The sequence below is a fragment of the Rutilus rutilus genome, assembly GCF_951802725.1.
Source record: "Rutilus rutilus genome assembly, chromosome: 23".
NCBI classification, from domain to species: Eukaryota; Metazoa; Chordata; class Actinopteri; order Cypriniformes; family Leuciscidae; genus Rutilus; species Rutilus rutilus.
Genome location: NC_140233.1, coordinates 2,260,052 through 2,285,000, shown reverse-complemented (window position 1 = coordinate 2,285,000; position 24,949 = coordinate 2,260,052). Strand labels below are relative to the sequence as shown.

The 24,949-nt window shown below is 37.0% G+C and overlaps 1 protein-coding gene across 1 annotated transcript in view; it reads left to right on the top strand.

The window, feature by feature from the left end:
• LOC311283519 (A disintegrin and metalloproteinase with thrombospondin motifs 20) overlaps positions 1-24,949 on the top strand; it is a 115,566-nt gene that overhangs the window by 704 nt on the left and 89,913 nt on the right. Inside the window, exons 2-3 of the mRNA XM_084397978.1 lie at positions 470-801; positions 11,011-11,164. Coding sequence (XP_084254104.1) covers positions 470-801; positions 11,011-11,164 — 486 coding nt within the window. The remainder of the gene's footprint in view (positions 1-469; positions 802-11,010; positions 11,165-24,949) is intronic.

The following is a 24,949-nucleotide window of genomic DNA, read 5'->3' as shown; positions in this document are numbered from 1 at the left end:
TGTGAACTTGACTTCATACATCCACTCAAAGCTCCACAACACCAGCTGATTCAAACACACTCTGATGAATCGCACACTAAGAGTCACTTAAGAGTCAAAAAACGACATACTCTTAAAAAAAAAGGTTCTCAGCATAGAAGAACCATTTTTGTTTCCCAGTAAATAATCTTTTTTACACTTACATGTATGCATTTGGCAAAGCGACTTACATTGCATTTCAAGGTCCACATTTACACTCTTATCAGTTCATGCTTTCCCTGGGAATCGAACCCATGACCTTGGCGTTGCAAGCGCTAATGCTCCACTGCTTGAGCTCCAGGAAAGCCTGTTCAGGAAACCATTATAAAGAACTTTTTATGCAATGGAAAGATTCTCAAGGTTCTTCATGGAACCATCAATGCCACTAAAGAAGCTTCATAGCCTGATTTGACATTTAGATCTGAGATGAGACTGATGTGTTGTGTTTCAGAGAGCTTCATCAGACAGCTGTCGTCGTATGAGATCGTCACTCCGGTGCGCTTGAATGATTTTGGGGAGTCGTTCCCGCACCGACAGCATTACCGCAGGAGAAGGCGTAGCGCTGACGCCGAGATCTCCAGGGCGCATTACCGGATCGAGGCGTTCGGTCAGGCCTTTCACCTCAACCTCACGGCTGATTCGGGATTCATCGCTCCGTCCTACACCGTGCTTCATCTGGGAGACGAGGAGAAGCGCGGAGAAGACCTGCGCCACTGCTTCTTCAGAGGACACGTCAACGCTCGCAGCGAACACCACGCCGTCTTCAGCCTCTGCACGGGACTCGTGAGTATCAAGAGTGAGGAGGTTAAAGATCTGCCTCCTGATGACCACCGTGTGCACGCTGTCATCGTTTTCACAGATTCGCGTTTTTGAAGCTTACGTGGAGATGATCACGTTTCTCAAAATTATTCACTGCTTGCACCTTGAAACCTATTTCTATAGCTAAACCTAAACCTAAACCTAAACCTAAACCTAAACCTAAACCTAAACCTAAACCTAAACCTATAGCTGCTGCCATTGTGATAGTTTCATAGGAAGTCGAGTCTAGTTACCAGTTCAACAATGGCATGAGAGAATGGACTGGACTTTAGTGAGGATAAACTCAGAGTTAGATGTTAAAGATCTGGGCTGGTAACTAGTAACGTTTAGTGTTTGCTAACTGTTTCTGTTTGGTTGTTTTTTGTGATGTCGCAAGAGTTAACTGGGATTAGTCAGAGTGTTTCTCAACTTGTAATTGCAAGTTCAACAAAGACGTGAGCAGTTTTTACTAGCAGAAAACTAAAGATCTGTCAACTGATGAAGCTGAAGCTGTTGTGCTAGTGTCATGGGAAGTCGAGTCTAGTTACCAGTTCAACAAGGGCATGAGAGAATGGACTGAACTTTAGTGAGTATAAACTCAGAGTTAGATGTTAAAGATCTGGGTTGGTAACTAGTAACGTTTAGTGTTTGCTAACTGTTTTGTTTTTTGTGACGTTAAATGGGATTATTAGTGTTTCTCAACTTGTTGAACAAGTTCAACAAAGACGAACTAGCAGAAAACTACCCAGCAAGCAATAGCCGTCATTTCACCGTCTAGGTTAATTATAGACCCGATATAGTCTATGAGTAACACACTTCTAGCCAAAATAACTTTGAATTTGGTTACATGTCGTTTTTACCAAAATAACTTGCGAGATGTATGATATTCCATCATCAAAGCAAAGTCAACAGTGATTACAAGGTGTTTGGTTTTATTTCTTCACTCATTTCATTTCTTTATCTAATTGATGACTAGTCTATTCTTGGGATATGGTTTAGACGACTATTACAATTTCACTGACAGCCCAAAACTTGCCTTGTTTTAGTCTAAACGTCAGGGCTGTGTTTGGACGGCTATTAGACGTCTTTTAAATGCAAAATTGCTTGCTGGGTGTCGTACTGCTAGAATAAACTACTAGAATGATTGATTAAACAACTCTACTTGTAATTCTGACATGAATGCAGGATAAGATCTTTCTGTGAAGATTTCATTGATTTAGTTGACTTCAACTAGTGAGTATAAATGAGTGATATCCAGTTCGGTTCATTTTAGACTGTACCATCTGAAACAGCACAGATCTATGAGTTACTCAATCAAAACTCACTTTTAGTCAGTGGAAATGAGTCAATCTCCAGGAGTATATGATCCTATGATGCTGTTTTTGCCAACTCTCTCAGCGCTCCAGTTAGTCCAACTGTACACTGAACTGAGAACAGTCTTTCAGGCACACTGTGTGCCGAGGGTTTCATAAAGAGGGAAAAATTTATGTTTCTGATGTTTTTTGCTGAAAAGCAAACCCAGACAGCCACATAGGGCCCTTTCACACTTACCTTGTTTGGTCCGGACTTTCGGACTTTTCAGTTTGGTCCGAATCAAAATTACAGGTGTGAAACCTCCCCCGGACCACGGTCCGGACCAAACAGACGAAATTTGGTCCGACGAAAAGAGATAGTCTCGGTCCGGATCAAACTGAGCAAAGGTTTGGTTCGTTTCTAGTGTGAAAGCATTTTCTGTATGGTTCGGACTTTCAGACTATTTACAGGAAGTTCCGGTGGTTCCCGCGTAGCCTAAACAACTGAAGAAGAATATTTATGTGCAGATCTGTCAGTCCTGCCCACCGCATTTCTTCCAGCTGATTCAAACGCGCGCGCGTACACACACACACACACACACACACACATTTTTCCTGCGTCCTGCCGGCGACGATAAAATGTTCGCAAACCGAGGACGTTCGTTTGGCGAATTTGAACTCGCCTCGAGTATAGTCGGTGCTGCAGGGAGTAATGCCGTAATAATAACAGTATAGTGGCAACGATATGCGTCTGTTCATTCATTCTTGTCAAAGTTACCCGCCGAATTGACAACACACTGACGTCAGACGCACGTCCGTTTACAAACCAATCAATGTCAAGATGCAGCCCATATAGATGATGACGACAGGACGCAAGCACGTAATGTAAAGTTCTTTAGTGCGTTCGCATAATTGCAATGTGAAACCAAACCAAAACTAACCAAATGTATACAATGTATCAAAACATGACCTTTGGTTCGGACCTTGGTGCGGACTTTCAGGTGTGAAAACGCCCATAGTGTCGGCTCAGATCCGGCCCAGATCTGGTGCGCGTTGAATCCACATTTACCGGATGTGACCCGGATCTGGGCCGACATTATGTTGCTGTCTGGGAAATCAAAAGCATTGTAAATATAACAGTGATTCAATGGCTGTAGTTCAAATACAAGTTCAAGAGTGGGTTAATGGTTCCAACAGCTCTCGAGTCACCAGTTCTCTGAGCCGAGGAAACAGTTCAGACTCGGAAGCGTTCGCGGAGAACCGATGAGCTGCTGATACAAGCCAGCGTAAACCGAGCAGTCGCCCTGAATCAGGGGCCGAAATGACATTTTTTAAAATAGTTTTTCAAGGTTTATTTAAAAAGGTGACATTGATTAAGACTAGTTTATTCACTATCTGTAAAACAACTGATTCTCACATCATTATTGCAATAATGATGTGAGAATCAGCATATTACTAAAATTCTATTACTAAAGCACCCATGCGTGCTTTAGTAATAGAATTGCGTATGTGACATCAGTGTGTAATTATGTAAACAAACTGCTGAATTTTAACTGGTTCATTGAAACAAAACTGAACTGAACTGTTGTAAACACAGAGTTAGTGGTTGAAGATCTGTAACTAGTAATGTTTAGTGTTTACGAACTGTTTTGGTAGTTTTTTGTTGTCACAGTGATTAAATGGGATTAGTTAGTGTTTCCCAGTTGTAATTGCGAGTTCAATAAAGATGTGAGCAATTTTTACCAGCGGAAAACTATCGTACTGCTAGAATAAACTACTAAAAAGATTGATTACATGAACACAGGATAAGTTCTTTCTGTGAAGATTAGGCTTTGGTTTAGTTGAGTTGTTCTCTCTTCTATTGGACTAGTTGGTATAAAAACAGGTAACATTCGTGTTTGCTAACTTTTCCATTTTTAGTTGGTTGAGTTGAGTTATTCTTCTAGTTTTGACTGGAAGTGAAACATGAGCGGATCTTTAAACTGCTAAGTTAGTTATTTTAGATGGGAGAAATGACTTGGATGGATTGGAATAGTTACTGTAAACTCAGTGTTAGTGGTTGAAGATCTAGACATGTAGTTTTCCTGCTAACTGTTTTGGTTTCGCAATAGTTAACTGGGATGAATCAGAGTGTTGCTCAACTTGTAATTGCGAGCTCAACAAAGATGTGGATGTTTAAACTGCTAGTTATTTTAGTTTAAATGACTTGGGTTAAACTCAGGGTTAGTGGTTAGAGATCTAGGCTGGTAATGGTATCATGTAGAGGTTGCTAAATGCTCCATTTTGGTTGTTTTTTGTGATATCACCGAAGATATTTAAAAGTCAGAGCGTTTCCAACTTTCAAGTTTTTACTTGCAGGAAATTCATACCCAGAAAGCAACATAGTGCCGGCCCAGATCCGGCCCACATCTGGCACATGTGGATTCCAAGCGTACCAGATGTGGGCCGGATCTGGGCCGACACTATGTTGCTTTCTGGGTAATTACGTTAATACCGCAATGAATGCAGGATTAATTCTCTCTATGAGGATTAGGCTTTGGTTTTGTTGAGTTGTTCACTTTTGTTCTCCTATAATGGACTAGTGAGCATAAACTCAGGGGACATGTACCAGATGTGGGCCGGATCTGGCCCGACATGTTGCTTTCTGGGTAAACACATGGGCTGGTGACTTCAACATGGAGTGTTTTTCAATTTTGGTTGTTTTTAGTGATGTGATCCTCTGTGAGGATTAGGCTTTGTTTTAGTTGAGTTATTCTTCTCAAGGCATGACTGGCTGTGTAAGCATGACTGCTAGTTATTTTAGAGAAGTGACTGGTGTGGGACAGAATGAACGGATGTGATTCGGGTCATATGACACCCAGCTGTCCAGTCTGTCAAATATAGTCCGTTTGCTCAACTTCCGACTGACCTCGGGGCGTCTCTGAGGATGTGCTCCTGACCCGTTTGCATACGCTCATCTGCTAATTAGTGATCTCAGGTAATAGAGGTGATTAGTCCCTGCAGGGCGGCGCTCGTTTAGTCTCTGATGAGGTCACGGGGTCGTCATCAGGCTCCGAGCTCAGAGGACGACAGGAGCGCGTGTTTCGTCCCGCTCGAGTCGTAAACAGCCCGAGGAAGGGTCACAACACAGACATAAAGATGATGCATCAGTTGCTATTCAGCTGTTTCCATTTAAAGTTAAAACCGAAGCATTTCTTTTGTTTCAATCGTTTTTAGAGACCAGAATTAGTTTTAGATTTTTTTTAATTGAAGAAAAACTTGAAAACCTTTTTTTTTTTTTTTTTTTTGTACCATTTTCTTTCCCGTATTTCGTATTTTGCTACATTTAATCTGTTTCTCACCATTAAAATAGTCGTGAACAAGCAAACTTTAAAATGTTAAAATTGTTAAAACTGAAGCATGTAGAGTTTTGTTTCCAGTGTCCAGAGGAGGCCAGAGTTAATTTGATACTTTTCTTTTAGTTGAAGATAAACTTTAAAAACCTTTGTAATTTATTTTAAAAATCCATTTTATTAGTATGATTAATATTATTTCAAAAACTTAAAAAATTGAAAAATGTAAAAAAAAAAAAATATTAATATTATTTAAAAAAAATCTTTTCATATTTTGCTACATTTTAACCTGTTTCTCACCATGAAAATACACAATTGTTTTGTGAACAAAAAACATGCTAAAATGATTAAAAATAAGATTTTGAACCATATTCAAGTTTGTTTAGTTTGTCATCAGAGAAGTAAAAATGCAAACAAATTATTACTGTCAAATTTAGCGCATTATTTGACGTTTTAAAATTGTGATTTTTATGTTAAAGTGTCAAGAGGAGGCTTTTTTTAAATTGAAATTCCCCTTAACCATAAACAACAAACAGACAAGATTTTGTCATCTGAACAGTTTAGCACACACACTATTACACACCCAGTTCACACACATGTGGTTTGAAATCAGATTCAGATTGAAAGAAAGATGTACATAGATTAGATTAGATTAGATTCAACTTTATTGTCATTACACAAGTACAGGTACAAGGCAACGAAATGCAGTTTAGGTCTAACCAGAAGTGCAATAGCAGCAAGTGCAGGATATACAGTGGTTCATAAGTGCAGAACATGGATATGTACTGAATAAATATAGAGTTGAATACTATTATAAACAAAAATTTACAGATAGATTGTCCTATGAATATAATATACAGATAACTATTACTGTGAACAGAATTTACAGCTAGATATGTACTGAATATAATAATATACAGATGGCTATTACTATAAACAGAATGTTTACAGATAGATATGTACTGAATATAATATACAGATGGCTGTTACTATAAACATAATTTTACAGATAGATATGTACTATGAATATATATACAGATGGCTGTTACTATAAACAGAATGTGAGCATAATATACAGATGGATATTACTATAAACAGAATTTTACAAATAGATATATGTATAAGTTAGGCTAATGAGCAGTATAACAATGGATTTAAAGTAGTGCAAATAAAGTTTGGACAGAAGCTATCCGAGTGAGTGCAGTGGAAAGTAATTGCATATTACAGTTAAGGTACGATATTGCAATGTATATATAACAGTCGGTACTGTAAATAAACAGTCGGCAGTGCAAATGAGCATATTCCAGTCAAGGTAGTAGTGCAAGATGCATATGTAAACAGTTGTTACTGTAATAACAGTCAGCAGTGCAAATGAACATTATAGTATTGCAAATAACAAAATGGAGGCAGGTGTGAGGAGGGAGAGGAGAGTCAATCAGTATATAAGGGGAGTGGGATCAATGAGGGTTAGAGTTTAATAAAGAGACAGCTCTGGGGAAAAAACTGTTCTTTAGTCTGCTGGTCCTGGTCCGGAGGCACCTGAAACGCCTGCCGGAGGGCAGGAGAGAAAACAGTCTGTGGGCTGGGTGAGAGGAGTCCTTAAGGATGCTGCGAGCTCGATGCAGACAGCGTTTCCTCTGGATGTGCTCGATGGCAGGTAGTGGAGTCCCAGTGATGCGCTGGGCGGTTTTCACCACCCGCTGCAGTGCCTTGCGCTCTGCAACAGAACAGCTCCCATACCACACTGTAGCACAGTTGGTCAGGATGCTTTCTATTGCACAGCGATAGAAGTTCACCAGGATAGTGGAGGAAAGCTGATTCTTCCTCAGTGTCCTCAGGAAGAAGAGGCGCTGGTGAGCCTTCTTGACCAGGCTGGAGGTGTTGGTTGTCCAGGTCATGTCCGCCGAGATGTGGGTCCCCAGGAACTTGAAACTGGAGACACGCTCAACAGCCATTCCATTGATGTGGATGGTGTCGTGTGTGCCTCTTGACACTTTCCTGAAGTCCACGATGAGCTCCTTCGTTTTGGTGGTGTTGAGGAGCTGGTTATTTTCGGTGCACCATGTGGCCAGGTGCTTGATCTCCTCCCTATAGGCAGTCTCATCGTTGTTGCTGATGAGACCAATCACCGTAGTGTCGTCCGCAAACTTGACGATGGAATTAGATCCGTACACAGGCTTGCAGTCGGAGGTGAAGAGGGAGTAGAGGAACGGGCTTAGCACACAGCCCTGTGGTACACCAGTGTTGAGTGTGATGGATGTGGAGCAGTTGGAGCCTGATCGAACATTCTGGGGTCTGTTGGTCAAGAAGTCCAAAATCCAGTTGCACATGGAGGTGTTGAAGCCCAGGTCTCCAAGTTTGGCTATTAACTTAGTTGGGATGACAGTGTTGAATGCTGAGCTGAAGTCAACAAACAGCATGCGTGCATAAGTGTTCTTATTGTCCAGATGTGTGAGCACAGAGTGCAGTGCCATGGAGACTGCATCCTCTGTGCTCCTATTGCTACGGTAGGCAAACTGGTGTGAGTCCAATGTGGATGGTAGAGAGTCTTTTAGGTGTGCCAGGACCAGCCGCTCAAAGCACTTCATTACGATGGGTGTGAGTGCTACAGGGCGGTAGTCATTAAGGCACTTCGGGCTGGAGTGTTTTGGCACTGGCACAATGGAAGTGCATTTAAAGCATGTTGGTACAGTTGCTTGGGCAAGAGACAGGTTGAAAATGTCTGTAAAAACCCCAGCGAGCTGCTCCGCACATGCCCTGAGTACGCGTCCAGGGATGTTGTCTGGTCCAGCAGCCTTGTGCGCGCTGATCCTGCTCAGTGCATTGCAGACATCTGTGGAGGAGAGTGTGATCGGTGGGTGGTCAGCTGAGGATTTGAGCTTGGTAAGGGTAGTTAAGGGCCGACTGATGTCCGTTCTTTAGCGCTTGTTTGACTGTTTCAGTGTTCAGATCTCAACAGCAGCCGCTAGTTTCCAATCCTGCTAGACAGTGATAGAGAAGGACAGAGACTTCAGTAGTTAGAAGCATTGCATCATGGGATGAGAGAGAACCCGCTGACAGTGAGGTGACGGACCGACCCATAATCCCTCAGTGCACAGAACGCGTGTGTTAAAGAATAAGATGGTCAGGTGCGCTGATCTCTCAGATCGTCGACAGCATCTGTCCGCACCCGAGCGTAATAACCTGCAGGACAGATGTGCATGTGTGTGTGTGTGTGTGTGTGAGACTGACCTCGCGTGACCTCTGATGCCCACAGCTGGCATGAGCCGAGGGATTTACAGGAAAACTGAAGTTCATCTGGAGACGTACAGGACCGTTGCAAAACTATACAGAAATATGCTTATAATGTCATGCTAAAGTATATGGATGAATCATTTAAACATTAAATATCTATTTGAATTATAATATTAAATTGTGAATTTTTATATGTACAACCAAAAATCATTAATGAAATGTGAAGATAAAATGTTCACATTACACACTTTATATTATATTATATTTATATATTATACTGTATATTATATAGCCTACAGATTATATACAAATTATACACTAATTTATACATTTTTTGCATATTATTATATTTTGCATAAATTATAATTACATTAATTATATATATAAACTATATTTATATTTATATAATTATATTTTGCAGAATTGAAGAAAAAGTAAGTCTATGTTTGCAGTAAAAATACTTTTAGCTTCATTTAAATCGTATATTCATTAAGTATGCATACTTTACAGTTACAATAACACATTTTATCTTCACATTAATGCAAATTTGGCAAATGTTTTTAATTATTATGATAAATAATGTCACAATGGAAAAAATCTCAATGGTCCTAAAAACTTTATTTATTTGATATTTTTTAGTGTGAAATGTACTTTACTGATGAGTTAGTGATATTTCATCACTTAGTGATACAATATAAGCCAGACTTTATGAGATGAACTATATCAATCAATATCTGAATGCATCAGTTTAGCTTTTTCTTTATTGTAAGGCCAGTCGAAGTGTGTGTGTGTGTGTTTACAGTGTGTGTTTCTGTCCGTCAATACAGTATTCTTAGGGATTTGTGGTTTGATTTGCATGTTTCCATCCCCAAGGCTTTGAGCGAGTGTCTGCCTGTCAGAAAGGTCTGAAACGGAAATATTCACTCTCTCATCCCGTGAATCGGGCCTAATGAACGTGTGTGTTGAGTGACATCATCTTAACGAGACGCTTTTACTCGTCTCTGCTGTCACTCAAAACTACATGCTCAACTACACTCAGCCCTTTTCCTCACAGATCTGTCATAAACAGCGCATTAATCACACAGACCACGACACCTTTTGTAGAGATGTCGTCCTCTTTTAGGTGTCATTTGTGTTTGATCTGGTTTGTGTGGCAGTCAGTGTGTGATGTAACAGCAACACTCAGTGTGTTTCTGTGGAAAAGGCTCTTCATGTGAAGGTCACGTCGTGGGACGAGGCAGAAATGACATTTGTTTCCGAGGGAAGACGAATACCAGGCCAGTGAGGTGGCTGTGATTGACAGAGATTGGGATGATCCGTCAGTCTGCATGTGGAACACACACTGGAAAACTAACAGAGTTCACGTCAAACATGTTTCCATTCGTTCAAGCAAACACAAGCATTCTTCCACTTCATTATTTGCTGGTATGTTTTCCATACAGTATCCTCAAACTAGCAGCGCTCCGGATCTGACTGTATAACGGCTCCTGTTGGGAATGTGTGCAGGACTTTGGAATTCTGTGTTTGAATGCGTTGCCGTGGTGATAAACCATGATCCCAGGGGGGCTTCAGGATCATTAGGAATGTCAATCATTATGCCTCATTATTTGTTATTTTTATAGTTTTTTTAACATTAATTTACGTTCATTTAGATTTTTTAGATGTATTTTATTTTACTTTTTTATTTTATGTACTATCCAATTTTATTTATTTATTTTACTAATCATTATTTATTTATTGTACATTTTTATACAACTATACAATATTTAATTTTATTTATTTGTTTTACTGTTAATTGTTAATATTCAAAATAATTCTTATTTTGTTTACTATTCTTTTTTTTATTAACTTTTTGTGTTTATTTATTTATTTTACTTTTCATGTATATATATATATATATATATATATATATACTATAATTTTTATTTATTTTATTATATTTTATTATTTTAGTTATTTTTTATATTTATTTTGTTTACTATTCATTTGTCATTTTTTAACAACATTTTTATTTATTTATATTTATTTTAATTTATTTATTTTACTATTGATTTATTTTGTACTGTTATTTATTTATTTATATGCCAATATGCCACTTGACAAAAGGTGTTGTTACAGTAGGTACAGCATAAAGTGGACCATCTTAAAAGCACTGAAACCTATAAATAGTTTTATAAAATAAGAACAAAAGATGCCAGTGTTGTGGGTGTTTTGGTTTTCCAGTCTGCTGTGGATTTTTCCAGCGGGTGAATATTGTGTGTCTGATCACTTTTTAAAGTAAGGAATCCTTCAATCATCATGTGACTAATTGTGTGTTGTTCTGCTCGCCTCTTCAGATCGGCACGTTCACGACACACAGCGGTCAGGTGTTCCTGGAGCCGCTGCTGAGCGCTGATGAAGACGAGTATGAGGAAGAGCACAACAAACCTCACCTGGTCTACAGACGCGCAGACGCGAGGTCACATGACACGCAGCCCTGCACCTCCTCAGGTAACAGCCTCGGGCTATTCGTCTACTCATACTGCGCCCTAAAACTATTCTTTTTTGTGAAAGAAAAGTCCAGACTTTTGAGTGTGTAGCAAAAGAGTAGGCAAGCTTTGGGACATATTACTTCATCATCTGTAACGGACAGCTCTGTCGCTTAGTCACGTGCTTAAACTGCCCTGTCAATCATCTTTCACAGTTAAAATCCTCCATTCAATCTAATTTAATTTCCTACCGTTTCAGAGAGAAATGCTGAAGCACGTTGATCTGCCAGTCGTGGGTCTTTCGTGCGGAGACTCTCCTCGTGTGTTTGCAGTTTGAATGTAATGATGCATTTCATAATTAATGGCTAAACGTATCTTTACAAAGGTTCACAATGCTGCTGCAGATGAAGTATATAATGTGGACAACGTCAGGTTAGACACTGATAATGAATCACTCAAACCCCTCTACATAACCACAGGGCTCGCATCCTCCATGTCTGTAGTTTTTTAACACTCGCGTTTGTAGTTCTAATCGAATCCTTGTCCAACACACTGGATTATGGGTAGTAATTTAAATACTGTAATTTAATTACTTTTTCTAAGGAAAAGTAATTAAATTACAGTATTTAAATTACAGTATTTAAAGTAAGGGATTACTTCCAATTTTTCTGTAATTTAATTACAGTTTCTTCTGATGTAATTGAGCTAAATACAGTGTATAGACCAATCTGATCTCACGGCAGTTCGTATGCATTTCATGAAGTGGCTAAATCGTACGACCTCACTCGTATACATTCGTACTAATTAGCCACCTTGTAAAATACGTATGAAATGCCCTGAGATCAGACTGGTATAAACCAGTGGTTCTCAACTCCAGTCCAAAATCATGTCTATCCTTGTATTATTCAGCTGGTTGAGGTTGATATGGGATTTAGAAAGTAATTAGTAATAAGTAATTAAATGCTTTTCAGAGAGAGCAATTAGTACAGTAATCTAATTACACTGTTGAAGAGGCAATTAGTAACTAGTAATTCATTACTTTTTTAGAGTAACTTACCCAACACTGGTTGTGGGCAACACTAGCCGTTAGCGTGTTCACGGATCCGCACTTCGGATTCTGGCCGGAAACAGTAGACCGCCCGGGAATCTGTGGATACTCATTTCAACATACTACGATTTGGGACTTACTAATTCTATTTTCGAATACTATTTAGGACGGATGGTGTGCGAATTGGGACGCATCACATCTCCGTTAGCAATCGCTGGAGCAGAGACGAGGAAATACTGGCATTTCAGAGCTATAATGTGACGAATATATTTCAGGATGTATGTTCAGGATCAGTTTTGAGCGTGTGGAAACTAACTCAGTGTTTCCACTCTCAGCGGAGGCGTTGTAAGCCTGCTGGCGTGTGGTTATTGTGAGGATTAGCGTCTTCATTATGAGCCGGTTATTGGAATTCTTCATCTAATGAAAGTAAATCAGCTCCAGACACTTTGCAGAAATCTCCGACGCACACAAACACTGGTGATCCTTCAGTCCAGAAGCATTTAGCGAGATCTTAAAGAGATAATGGTGTGAAAGGGCCTTTACATTTACTTTTGTTTTTATAAAATAAACAATTAAGCCCAGCCGAGGTGAGGAAAGGTAGCGAAAAGTAACTTAACACATTACTTTCCATAAAAAGTAACCAAGTAACACAATTAGTTACTTTTTTATGGAGATCAGGGCAATACTGTAACGCATTACTTTTAAAAGTAACTTTCCCCAACACTGTTCCCAATGCAAACCCAATATGCAGCGTTCATTTATCCTCTTTCAAGAATTTTTAGATGTATTTACTGGAAAGCAAGTCAAAAAAGTCTTGTTTAGATAACGCATGCCGAAATCATCATTTACATGTCATTCAAACACTGCAAGTGCTTAACCTAGACATATGAAACAACAGTTTAGACGTACGAGCCTTTGCACATGAGGGTGTAAATGATGATTTTTGTGGTGAACTCTTCATCTGCACACCTTCGCATCTCTGTTGTGAAGAAGTGACGTTGGATCGGGGTCGTGCATCAAAGAGACTGATGAGGATGAAAAGAGCTCATCTGAAGGTGCCTTTGGTTCAATCTGATAATGATTTGATGGACAGATACTGAACACTTTGAAGAAGATGATTCGGTGTCAGTGTTGCTGTATTACATTCGACAAGAAAGGAAAGATATGCTCCTCTTTTGTCCCCTATTGTGTCGTATACGAGTGAAACGCTTCTGGAACGAGAACAAATGTGGGCGGGGCTTGATTGAGTCTGTGGGGAATTGATTGGATGGTTGTGGTTTTCTATTGGTGGATCTCATGTGAGTGACAGGTTATAGCTCCGCCCTCGTCATCAGAGAAGAGAAGAGATGCTGCAAGAGGATCTATCTATCTATCTATCTATCTATCTATCTATCTATCTATCTATCTATCTATCTATCTATCTATCTATCTATCTATATATCTATCTATTCGTTACAATTACTTCAAACTTTCAGGCTAGGCCTTCTCAAGCCAACATCAAAGTTTGTTTACAAACTTTATTCCCCTAGTTACAGTTGCTAGGTGGATGCTACGGTTTTCTGGGTCTTTGCTAGGTTTCTTTCTCGCTCGAATCTCTGAGTATGATTCAGACGTGCAGGACGATGCACTCGCTGAACTTTAAGACTTGGTGTTAGAGATCTGACCACTATGAACGCTAGCTGTGATGACTGACTTAACAAACACCACTAATGCTCCAGTAAGCGTGCCATTATAAAGCACAAGCGATTAGAAATGCAAAGATCTAAGTGTGTATTAGACTGCAGGGTGTTGCTGGAAAATATTTCCAAAGCTTTGCATGTCACGGCCGGACTAATGAGTCACTCTATCTGCTGTTTAACACCTCGCTTACTCAGCGTCTCTCCTGGAATAGACACTGATAACTGATGTTCAGGAGTCTCAGACGCTGCTCCTTCATTGCTCGGGAAATTTAATGGAGATCTCAGTTGTGTATCAACTTTGCTTTCAGATTTTTCTCCTAAAATTATAGATGAGAATAAAAACAGATCCAATTGAGTCACTATCCATCCAGTGAGCTGTTGTAAATAAATAAAACAGCCAATCACTGATTGGTAAAGTCACTGTGTCACTGCAGTGGATTTCATTGGCATTTCAGATATGAAATTTAATACAGCTTTAGAGTTTGATGTTTCCCCATTCAAAGAGAATGAACTGACACTGAAGACTGAAACAGCTGTTTTAAAGATGGCTGCGGCTGAAATGCCTTGCCTTAAAGGGATAGTTCACCAAAAAATGAAAATTTGCCCATGATTTACTCTCCCTCAAGTCATCATAGGTGTATATGACATTCTTCTTTCAGGCGAACACAAATGTCCTGGCTCTTCCAAGCTTTATAATGGCAGTGAATGGCTGTTTCTGTTTAGAAGTCAATAAAAGTGCATTCATCCATGATAAAAGTGCATCTATCCATGATAAAAGTGCATCTATCCATCATAAAAGTGCATTTATCCATCATAAAAGTGCATCTGTCCATCATAAAAGTGCATCTATCCATCATAAAAGTGCATCTATCCATCATAAAAGTGCATCTGTCCATCATAAAAGTGCATCTGTCCATCATAAAAGTGCATCTATCCATCATAAAAGTGCATCTATCCATCATAAAAGTGCATCTATCCATCATAAAAGTGCATCTATCCATCATAAAAGTGCATTTATCCATCATAAAAGTGCATTTATCCATCATAAACGTGCATAGATGCACTTTTATGGATTTGGACAGTCATTCACTGCTATTATAAAGCTTGGAAGAGCCAGGACATTTTTTTAATAGAACTTTGATAGAAGAATGTCATAAACACCTAGGATGTCTTCAGGGTGAGTAAATCATGGGGTAATTTTCACTTTTGGTTGAAGTACCCCTTTAAAGGGTCTCGTGTGAGGTTGATCACCTGTGCGCTCGTGCACCTGCCGCCCCCCCTCTCTCCTCCCGCCAGTGCCAGAGATCCAGAAGTGTTTAAGCTCAGTTCGCTCGCGGCACACACACGCCCAAGCCAGCGCTGCCGTCTGGACTTAATCTGGCGTAGTGCGTTCGCTGGCTTCAGAGTTGCCAGGACAGCTCAGTTTCAGAGCGGCTCTGTTTGTTTTGTGTTTGAGGAGTGCCAGATCTCCAGATGAATGCTGCAAAGGCAGACAGATTAACCAGGATCTTCGGGCTTTATGGGGGAAGCGCTTCATGTAGTTGTTAGGTAATTGTTTTTGTGCATGACACACAGCTGGGTCTGTGTGTTCAGTCATCTGAGCCTGAAGACACGAAATGAACCCATTTAAAGGGTTTTAGTGAACACTGTATCATAACTAACGCACTGCAAAAATTATGTTCGTCCTCAGTGTTTCTGTCTCGTTTTCCAGCACAAATATCTCGACATTCTTAAATCAAGATACATTTACTGGAGAAGAACAATGACTGAAGATATTAAGACTTGCTTTCTGACAAAATCATCACAATTAAGTGATTTTGTGCTTAAAGCAAGAACAAATATCTGCCAACAATGTCACATATGATATATATAAAACTAACTACACTAAGTAAAAAAGAATTTTTTTTAGTGCAGTTAGACAAAAAACATTTGTGTTCATAACCAGTGTTGTGGGTAACACATTACAAGTAACTGGAGTTATGTAATCAGATTACTTTTTTCAGGTAACTAGTAAAGTAATGCATTACTTTTACATTTATTTCAAAATATCTTTGTTACTTTTTCAAAAAAGTAACTCAAGTTACTTAGTTTTCCCATGTATTGCTTGACGCCTCTCCTGTAAGTGCAAAGATAAGCGTGTGAACATGATGGTTACTGTAGTTCTAGATTAATGTGAGAATCAATTTACTTGCTCAAAAACAGATTCAGTATTCCTCAAAATTAATAAAAGTAGTTAAATGCATATTCAGAATATTACACAAACCTGCAATATGTTAAATAACACAAAAATAGTGTACTTAATGTATTTAATCTCACTTTATTAACCAATGTCTTTGCTGCGGACCGATAAACCGATTCAACCATATTAATATGGACAGACTTGCTGATGTAACATGCTCATATGTAGCCTTCTGTAGGGATATGATCATTCCCTGTAAGCTAGTTAAAATTTATCCTAATAATAAGCCATGGGTAACCAAATCTGTTTAAATCCAGTATACAGAAAAAGAAACTTGCCTTTAAACAGGGAGTAGTCTCAGACATGCTTACAGCTAGTAAGGAGCTGAAAATAGAAATATTAAAAGCAAAACATATCTATAAATCTGAATTAGAAAACAAGATGGCTGCAAATAATCTTGGCTCAGCCTGGTCTAGCATGAAAACGATAACAGGCCTCCGAAACTCTAAGAACAGCAGCCAGGTAACCCTTGATGGTTTTAACTCTGATACTGAGCTTGCAAATTCGCTTAACCAATTCTTTAATCGTTTTGATATGCTTGATTTTAGAAATGAAATTAAGGATCTGAGAAATAAATTTGAAGATAACCAGTACTCAGAAATAGACCAAAAAAGTGTGGAAAAAGCATTTCGCTCAGTAAAAGTAACTAAGAGTCACGGACCTGACAAAATATGTGGTCGTTTACTTAAATGTTGTGCAAAGGAACTGAGTCCTATTTTTCATTTTATTTTTAATAAATCTTTACAGACACAGCATGTACCCAAGGTTTGGAAGGATGCGGTGGTAGTTCCTGTTCCTAAATCAAGTCGCCCTAAAACCCATAATGATTTTAGACCGATTGCTCTCACGTCAATTTTAATGAAAATCTTAGAAAAATTTGTCAGGTCAGATATACTATGGAAAACGGAGCATGCACTGGACCCAATGCAGTTTGCTTATAGGAAACACAGAGGAGTAGAAGATGCCACAGTTACCTTGCTGAATCTAATTGTTAAACACTTGGAAGAAACTGGGTCTCACGCTAAACTCTTGTTTGTTGATTTTTCGTCTGCTTTTAATACAATTCAACCACATATTTTAATCAGTCGGCTAGCAGAACAGTTCGATTTGAGTAAAAATCTTGTGGGTTGGATTTTAGATTTTTTAACTGATAGGACACAACGAGTTAAGGTAAATGGAACGCTGTCAGACCCAGTCTCCTCCTCAACTGGCTCCCCTCAAGGATGTGTACTTTCGCCCCTCTTGTTTATCCTCTACACAAACATGTGTCAGAGTAGTTATGAAAATAGGACCATCATAAAATATGCAGATGATTCTGTAATTGTCAGTAGGCTTCAGGACAATGAGACCTGTCACGGCCCGATAATTGATGACTTTGTCACGTGGTGTGAGGAGTCCTACCTTCAGTTAAACATAATAAAGACAAAAGAAATGATCATTGATTTTAGAAAACATACTCATACACATGAAGTCACATTCATCAAAGGTCAAACAGTTGAATGTACTCAATCCTATAAATATCTTGGGACAATTATCGACTCAAAATTAAATTTTGAGGCAAATTGTGAAGCTGTGTGCAAAAAGGGGCACCAGCGTTTGTTTTGTCTGAGGAAACTATCTTACTTTAACGTTGACAAAACCATCATGGTCCTATTTTATCGAGCTTTTATGGAATCAGTTTTATCTTTTTGTATGGTGTCATGGTTTGGGAATCTATCCTTAAAAAACAGAAATTCCCTAAACCAAATTGTTAAATGGTCCAGTAAGTTGATTGGAGTGTCTCAGTTAAGCCCAGTGTCCCTGTATACCAGACAGTTACAGCAGATAACTGGCTCAATTTTAAACAATGATGCCCATCCTTTGCATAGTGAATTTCAACTTCTTCCATCCAGACGAAGGTATAGAGTTCCAAAGAGCAGAACAAAGCGGTATAAAAATAGCTTTGTTCCAGCAGCCATTAATCAGAGGAACAAAACACATAGATGACACAGAAGCTATGCTAGTTTATTCTTTATAATTATTTATATATTTCTCATTTTATGTATCGTCAAATGTTTTTATTGTTTGTGTTTTGTCTAAATGTATGGATGACACTCTGATACTGTAAACCAAATATACCTACGGGTACAAATAAAGAAACCTGAAACCTGAACCTGAATAATCAAAAAATAATGAATTCAGTAGTTTTTATTGCTGAAGTAAGAGTTCATCCAGAATGGCTTTAAAATGACAGGCATGAATTTGCATTTCCTTCAGCCTGAGGCTTATTCATCTCACTTTTGGTGTGAAAGTGCCTTTACATTTGCCAAAAAATATTACTTTTTTGTTTTTATAAAACAAAAAATCAAGCCCAGCCGAGGTGAGAAAAAGTAGCGAAAAGTAACTTAGATTACTTTCCATAAAACTTTCCGTAACTAAGTAACACAATTAGTTACTTTTTAGGGAGTAACGCAATATTGTAACGCATTACTTTTAAAAGTAACTTTCCCCAACACTGTTCCCAATGCAAACCCAATATCCCTTTATCTTCTTTCAAGAATTTATAGACGTATTTACTGGAAAACAAGTCAAAAAAAGACTATTTAAAACCTGTGTAAAAGTCTTGTTTATTTCAGATTCAGATCACATGACCTTCTGTAACGCCCGTATTTATTACAACTACAGTGATACTCAAACCTTGGTTAGAAAACTAATGACTGATGTCTTATGATTATGTGTTGATCATCATAATTTCAACTCAAACTATCCTTCAGGCGTCCTAAAAGAGCTTGGGTTGCTGTAGCGGGACTCTCTTTGGATGGGTCGAGGGACTCTTCTCTTCTCCGTCCTCAGCAGGTTGTGCGGACACATAAAGCCTGTCTTTGTGAGGGTCAGTGATGGGGCACTTCTTTATGTCTGGCTTGAAAGAGGAGTCTTGTCTTAAATCAGAGCTGCGATTGGATGGAGAGAGACAGAGGAGGATGAAAGGGAAGATGGGATGTGTTCGGATCGTGCCAACTGTCCCAGTTTAGAGGATGCCAAGCGGACAGACGATGACGTTATGCTTCCCTGAATGTTTATTGCTCAAAGGTCGCTTTTTACTCTTTTATGAGTTAAACTAATGAAGTTCTCAGGTGCGTTTAGTTTATATATCAACTTTAATGCCTCAGATTTTTCTGCCCAAGCGAGTCACGAGGCATGAAATTAAATGAAATATACTTTATTGTCCCTTATAGGGAAATTTGTAATGGACTCCATAGCCAGCATTTCGCCAAAACCTGATACATAAAAAAAAAATACACTAAATATTCATACACACCATACACATACAAATAAATAACTTCACTAATTTATGTTCAACAGTCTAATTGATGTACAAAAGAGTTTTTAAACCTGTTTAGTTTATAACAGAGAGTTCTGTACCTTCTTCCAGACGGGTAGAGTTCATGAGAGCGGTCACTTAAAATCCTGTTAGCCTCTTTTATATTTGATACTAGCATAGTCTTTCAGTCCAATCATTGTCATCGAAGTTCGAACAATATATAGTATCTTTGATTTTGATTTTACAAGTGGACAAGCTATCTGATCACACTCTCTAGTACAGACTGATGAAAAAGAAATAGTCATCATCCAGTAAGAGCTGTGAGATAAATGTGAAGATCATTCACTGAGAAACGATTGAGTTTTGAGGTCTGAGCCGAGTTTGAGATATTAATGTGTGATTTGTCTTTGCTGCGTGAACATGTTTTGGTGTGTTTGCGTCTGCTGAATCGAGAGGATGAGGGTGTTCGTCATCTCCTCGTGAGCACTCTTTTGAAACGGACAACGGCGGAGAACAAACGCTGTATCTTTATCTCTGAAGCGATTGTTCTCACGAGATACGGGTGAGTGTTTGTCGCAGACGTCCATCTCAGATCTCTTGATTGTGTCTGACGGATAAATCGTCCTCTGATCGACTCTAGAAACGCACACAACGTCTCAGTCTGACATCTGTAGTGCTGCTTGGTATTAGTTTGAGTGATATGATATGAGAATCTGTGTGATATAGTGAATATTGACATTGTTGAAATGCTGTAAAAAAGTGCCTGAGTGATACTAAAACAACACTGGTGAGTTTCTGTGGTTCTCCGTCAGCGCTGATCTCACGTCTAGCTCGTCTTGAGACGTGTTGAGAGATGCGTTTCCATAATAAGGGCTGTTGAAGTGCTTCATCTCGACACCTGGATGTGGATCCATTTACACTCTCTGTCATCAGAGAAGCTCAAAACCATGTCGAGTTTATGTAGATTCAGATGTTTGAACATCTTAAAGGGGCTGTGTTTGAGAACTTTCATGTATTAATCGCGTTTTATTGCAAATGTGTGAGCAGCTTGTAACGAAAGTAAAAAAATGAGACTTCCTAGGTTGTCTATGAAAGCCTGTAGACTGATTTTTATGTGAAGGACTTGAGAAAAATCAAAAGGATGTGACGTTTACACTCCCGAGAGCCTCTCTTCTGTTCAATGACACATGAAACGATGCTTATACAATGTTCAGGGTAACAGAGGAAACCCGTCTGTACTGTAATGTTAATCTGTCATGCAAAGAAAAGGGATTCATTCAAACTATAGACTCACATCGTCAGATCTATATAGTCTGAACTTTATAATCAAACTATCATAACTGTAATTTTCAGCCTTTTTATGTAAAATGGTTAATTTTATCATTATTATTATTTATAATATAGTGTAATATTTAGCCGATAATATACATTTTTTGGGGTTTTTTTTGTAATTTTCATTAGTTTTTGTTTATATATATATTTGTTTTTTTGTTTACATATATATATACAGTAAATATACAGTATATATATATATATATATATATATATATATATATATATATATATATATATATATATATATAAATATATATATATATATATACCTAATAATTTACTTATTATAAATAATAAGCTGTAGTATTATTATGGCCTTATTATTTATTATTATTTATTATAATATATTGTAATATTTATAATAGTATAATGAAACTCTGAAATGTAATTCATTATACATGTAACCAGTACATAGAACTAACATTTAGTATTATTTAGTAGTTTAATTTAAATTTCATGTAAAGTTTTAGTGATTCGCAATACTTGCGGCCTGCAGTTCACTTAACGGCCACCGGTGTCGCTAATAACACGGGTTTCTGAGTTCTACATGCAGTATAGCCACTTTAACGTAACATTCATCTGGATTTTTTAAGGTTTGTGACTAAAACAGATTTGTGGACTGTTAAAGGTAATTAGGAGTTTATGTGTGAATATAAAAGAAAGTCATGAAAAAGTTTTAAATATCTCGAATGGTAGAACAAGCGTCTTCAATTTGAGTTTAGGGTTAAGCTTCAAGCGCTGCTTTGAGATGTTAGCATGCTCCTGGCGTTCAGATCAGTGCGTTCATGCTGGCGTTTATCTGGCTCTTCGGGTCATGTGACCGGCGGGCGTACGGAAAGAGAAGAGGGTTGAGGGCGATACGGGTCGATTCGTCTCGTCTGTCTGCTGTTCAGGAGACGAGTGTGTGTGTGTGTGTGTTTCGTTGAGGCCGTTTTTGACATGTTTTCTGTTTAGGAGTGTCAAGTTTCGCCATTGCTCATGTTTAGTGTTTATCAGGGTTGTTTTCATTAACTAAAACTAAAACATTTTCATTAGTGCAAGTAAAATAAACATTAACTAAAATAAAATATAATATAAAAAACAAACTAGTAACAATAGTACTAAAATAACACTGGTGTTTATGATCTGAACAGATCCATTACACTAATATTATTCATTGTAAATGATCAGAATCATAATTTTCATAAACGAGTGGGAAAAGCATCATCCATCTTTTGGGCTCTTGTCCAAACTCAGTCAGGCGTCTGGATCTTCCAGAGATTGCTCTTAATAACTAGTCTGCATGTTTTCAGACATAACCTGGTGAAGATGATGAATCACTTGTTTCTGATGAATGTTTTTGAAGTTTCTTATTGTCATTGAAAAGCAGACCTAAAAATGGTCCTCATCTGGTTTCAAGTAAAAGTATCATGACATCCTTTTAAACGGGATACTTTTGAGAAACAAAATGGCATGAGATATTCATACTTTTATTCATTTGCTTTAAATTGTGTTTATTAGTGTATATATTTTTTTAAGTAATTGTTGCTAAATATATTTTAAAATGTATTTAATTTAAATATATATTTTAATGATTAATTTATTTGATTTTTGCTAAATATATTTATTTAAATATTTATTTTTATGTATTATTTTAGCTATTATAAATAATATATTTAATGTATTTTATTTATTAACGTATTTATTTTGATTTATTTATTTTTGCTCAATACATTTAAAATTAAATATATTCATTAATTTATTTTATTTTATTTATTCATTTAATATTTAAATATTTATTTTTATTTATCGTATATATTTTTTTAAACCAAAAATATATATCTATATTAATATTTTTTTTAGTGTGTTCTGTTTTTGCTAAATTTATTTTTTAATTTATTTTTTAATTCTTATAATAAAATCGATGAGCTGTATTCTGGAATGTGCCTGAATGAGCCGTTGCTCCAGGTCTCAGTGTCAGTGTGTTTTATGACTGTCCACTTGAACTAAAGTCTCGTTCTCATGATTTACTGGTTTCCATCAATGATCTCATGTTTAGATCAGCATTAGTTTGTGAAGAAGTCCAGGCTTGTGTCAAAGGTCCCGACTGACCCGTGAGCATGTGTGTGTGTGTAGTTTACACCCGTGACCCGTGCGCAGGGTTTACAGTGCGCTGGTTGTGTGTCGTCCGGTGTGTGTGAATAAACACATGGCAGATGTCCTCGTAAAGCGTGTCGTCTTCATTTTCTGGAGATTTTCCTGCTGGACCGCTGGAGTTTGTTCAAAGCATTCGGCTCAATGATGATGATGATGATGAAGATGAAGATGAAGATGATGAAGATGAAGATGAAGATGAAGATGAAGATGATGATAGGAAGTGGCCTAAACCGACCTCAAATTGAACATTAAAACCCAGTGTTATTCAAGACACATTTTCCCTGAACAGTAGCGCTTGAGTTTGTGTGACACCAGTTCGTTTCTCTGTGTTTCACACAAAATCCCACTGGGATCTGGGACTATTCCTGGGATATTGGATTATTTGCAGTCATGCCAATAAAGCAATTGGGAATTGAAAAATTGGATATATATATATATATAAATATTTAGTACCATTTAGTTGTTTTCATTTTAATTTTTAGTTTTAGTAATTTTGTTGTGTTTTTGATATTTTTATTCGTTTTTTTTTTTAAATCTATAGTTTACACGTCTAGTTTTTTTTTTTAGTTTTTTTTTTTTTTTTTAGTTAAACTTTTCTAAAATTATCATTTAAAGTAGCAGACGTGTGTTTAATGGCTGTGGTTGTGGTGTGTGTGTGATGTGTGTGAACGGGACAGAAAGTGTCTCTTACGGGCTTCAGTCCAAAGCTCTTCCTCTGCTCCTCTCTCTGTGTTCTCTCTCAGATTCCTCAATGGACTGAAGTCTTGTGTTTGGTGTGTGTGTGTGTATTTGGCAGCGCTCTCACTCAAGACCTCTGTTCACACACCAGACCCTGATCTGAACACACACATGTTTTATAGGGTAAAGCCATCAGTGCAGTGGTTTCAGCATCAGGTCTCTCTCAGCTGATCTGGAATCAGTTTTCCAGCACGAGCCGCTGTGATGTAATCCCACATGTGGTGTGTATCAGAGCTGCGCTTCAGCGTTTACATCAGTCGCTCCGCCGGCCTCACACTATCTCAGAGAAACACTGTCTGACAATACACTGTGGGATTTTTGTCAAAGACACACTGTTTGCAGAGGAAACACCGTCAGTTTCAATATTCATTTTATTATTGTTATTGATGATGATGATGATGATAATGATGATTTTATAATATATTATAATAGTTATAATATTATAATGAAACTCTATTTTTTGCATATGTAACCAATATATTTAGAAATAATAATAATAATAATAAATTAGTATTATTGTTGTTATTATTATTATATTGTAATATGTATAGTATTAATAATTGGTAATGTTTATATTAAAATTAAAATTAAAATATAAACTGTAACATATTACATATTAATAATTTATATTTATAGTTTTCTATGTAAATATATTTAGAACAATTATTATTATTATTATTATTATTTATAATATATTGTATATATATTATATATATATATATATATATAATTACAATTAAACATAATTTTTTTCGATTTTATATATTTAAACAAAATATTTAGAAATAAAATAATAATAATAATTGTTGTTATATTGTAATATGTATATTATTAATAATGAAACTCTGAACTATTACATTATAATTTTTATATTAAAAGTTAATTATGTATATTCTTTTTGTACATAAATATGTTTAGAAATAAATAACAATTATTAATAATATTGTAATGTTTTATTTCTAAATATTTTAAATACTTATAAATAAAATATAAATAAAAATACATATATATATAAATCATTGTAGTAATGATACTCCCTTTACATATATATTCATTTAATATATTCATTTAATTTTGACTGTAATGCAGTAAAAGGGGCTATAAAGATTTGTTGTTAAAAAAGTATTTGTTATTATTAAATTGTATATTGAATAGTACTAATAATACTAATAATACTACTAATAACTCATAACGTTTATATTAAATATGAATGATATATTTTTGTATATAAATTAGTATTAATTATTATTTCAATGTTTTATTTCTAAATATAATGTTTATTAGTTAAACATTAAAATATATAAATAAAAATACATATTTAAATCATTTGT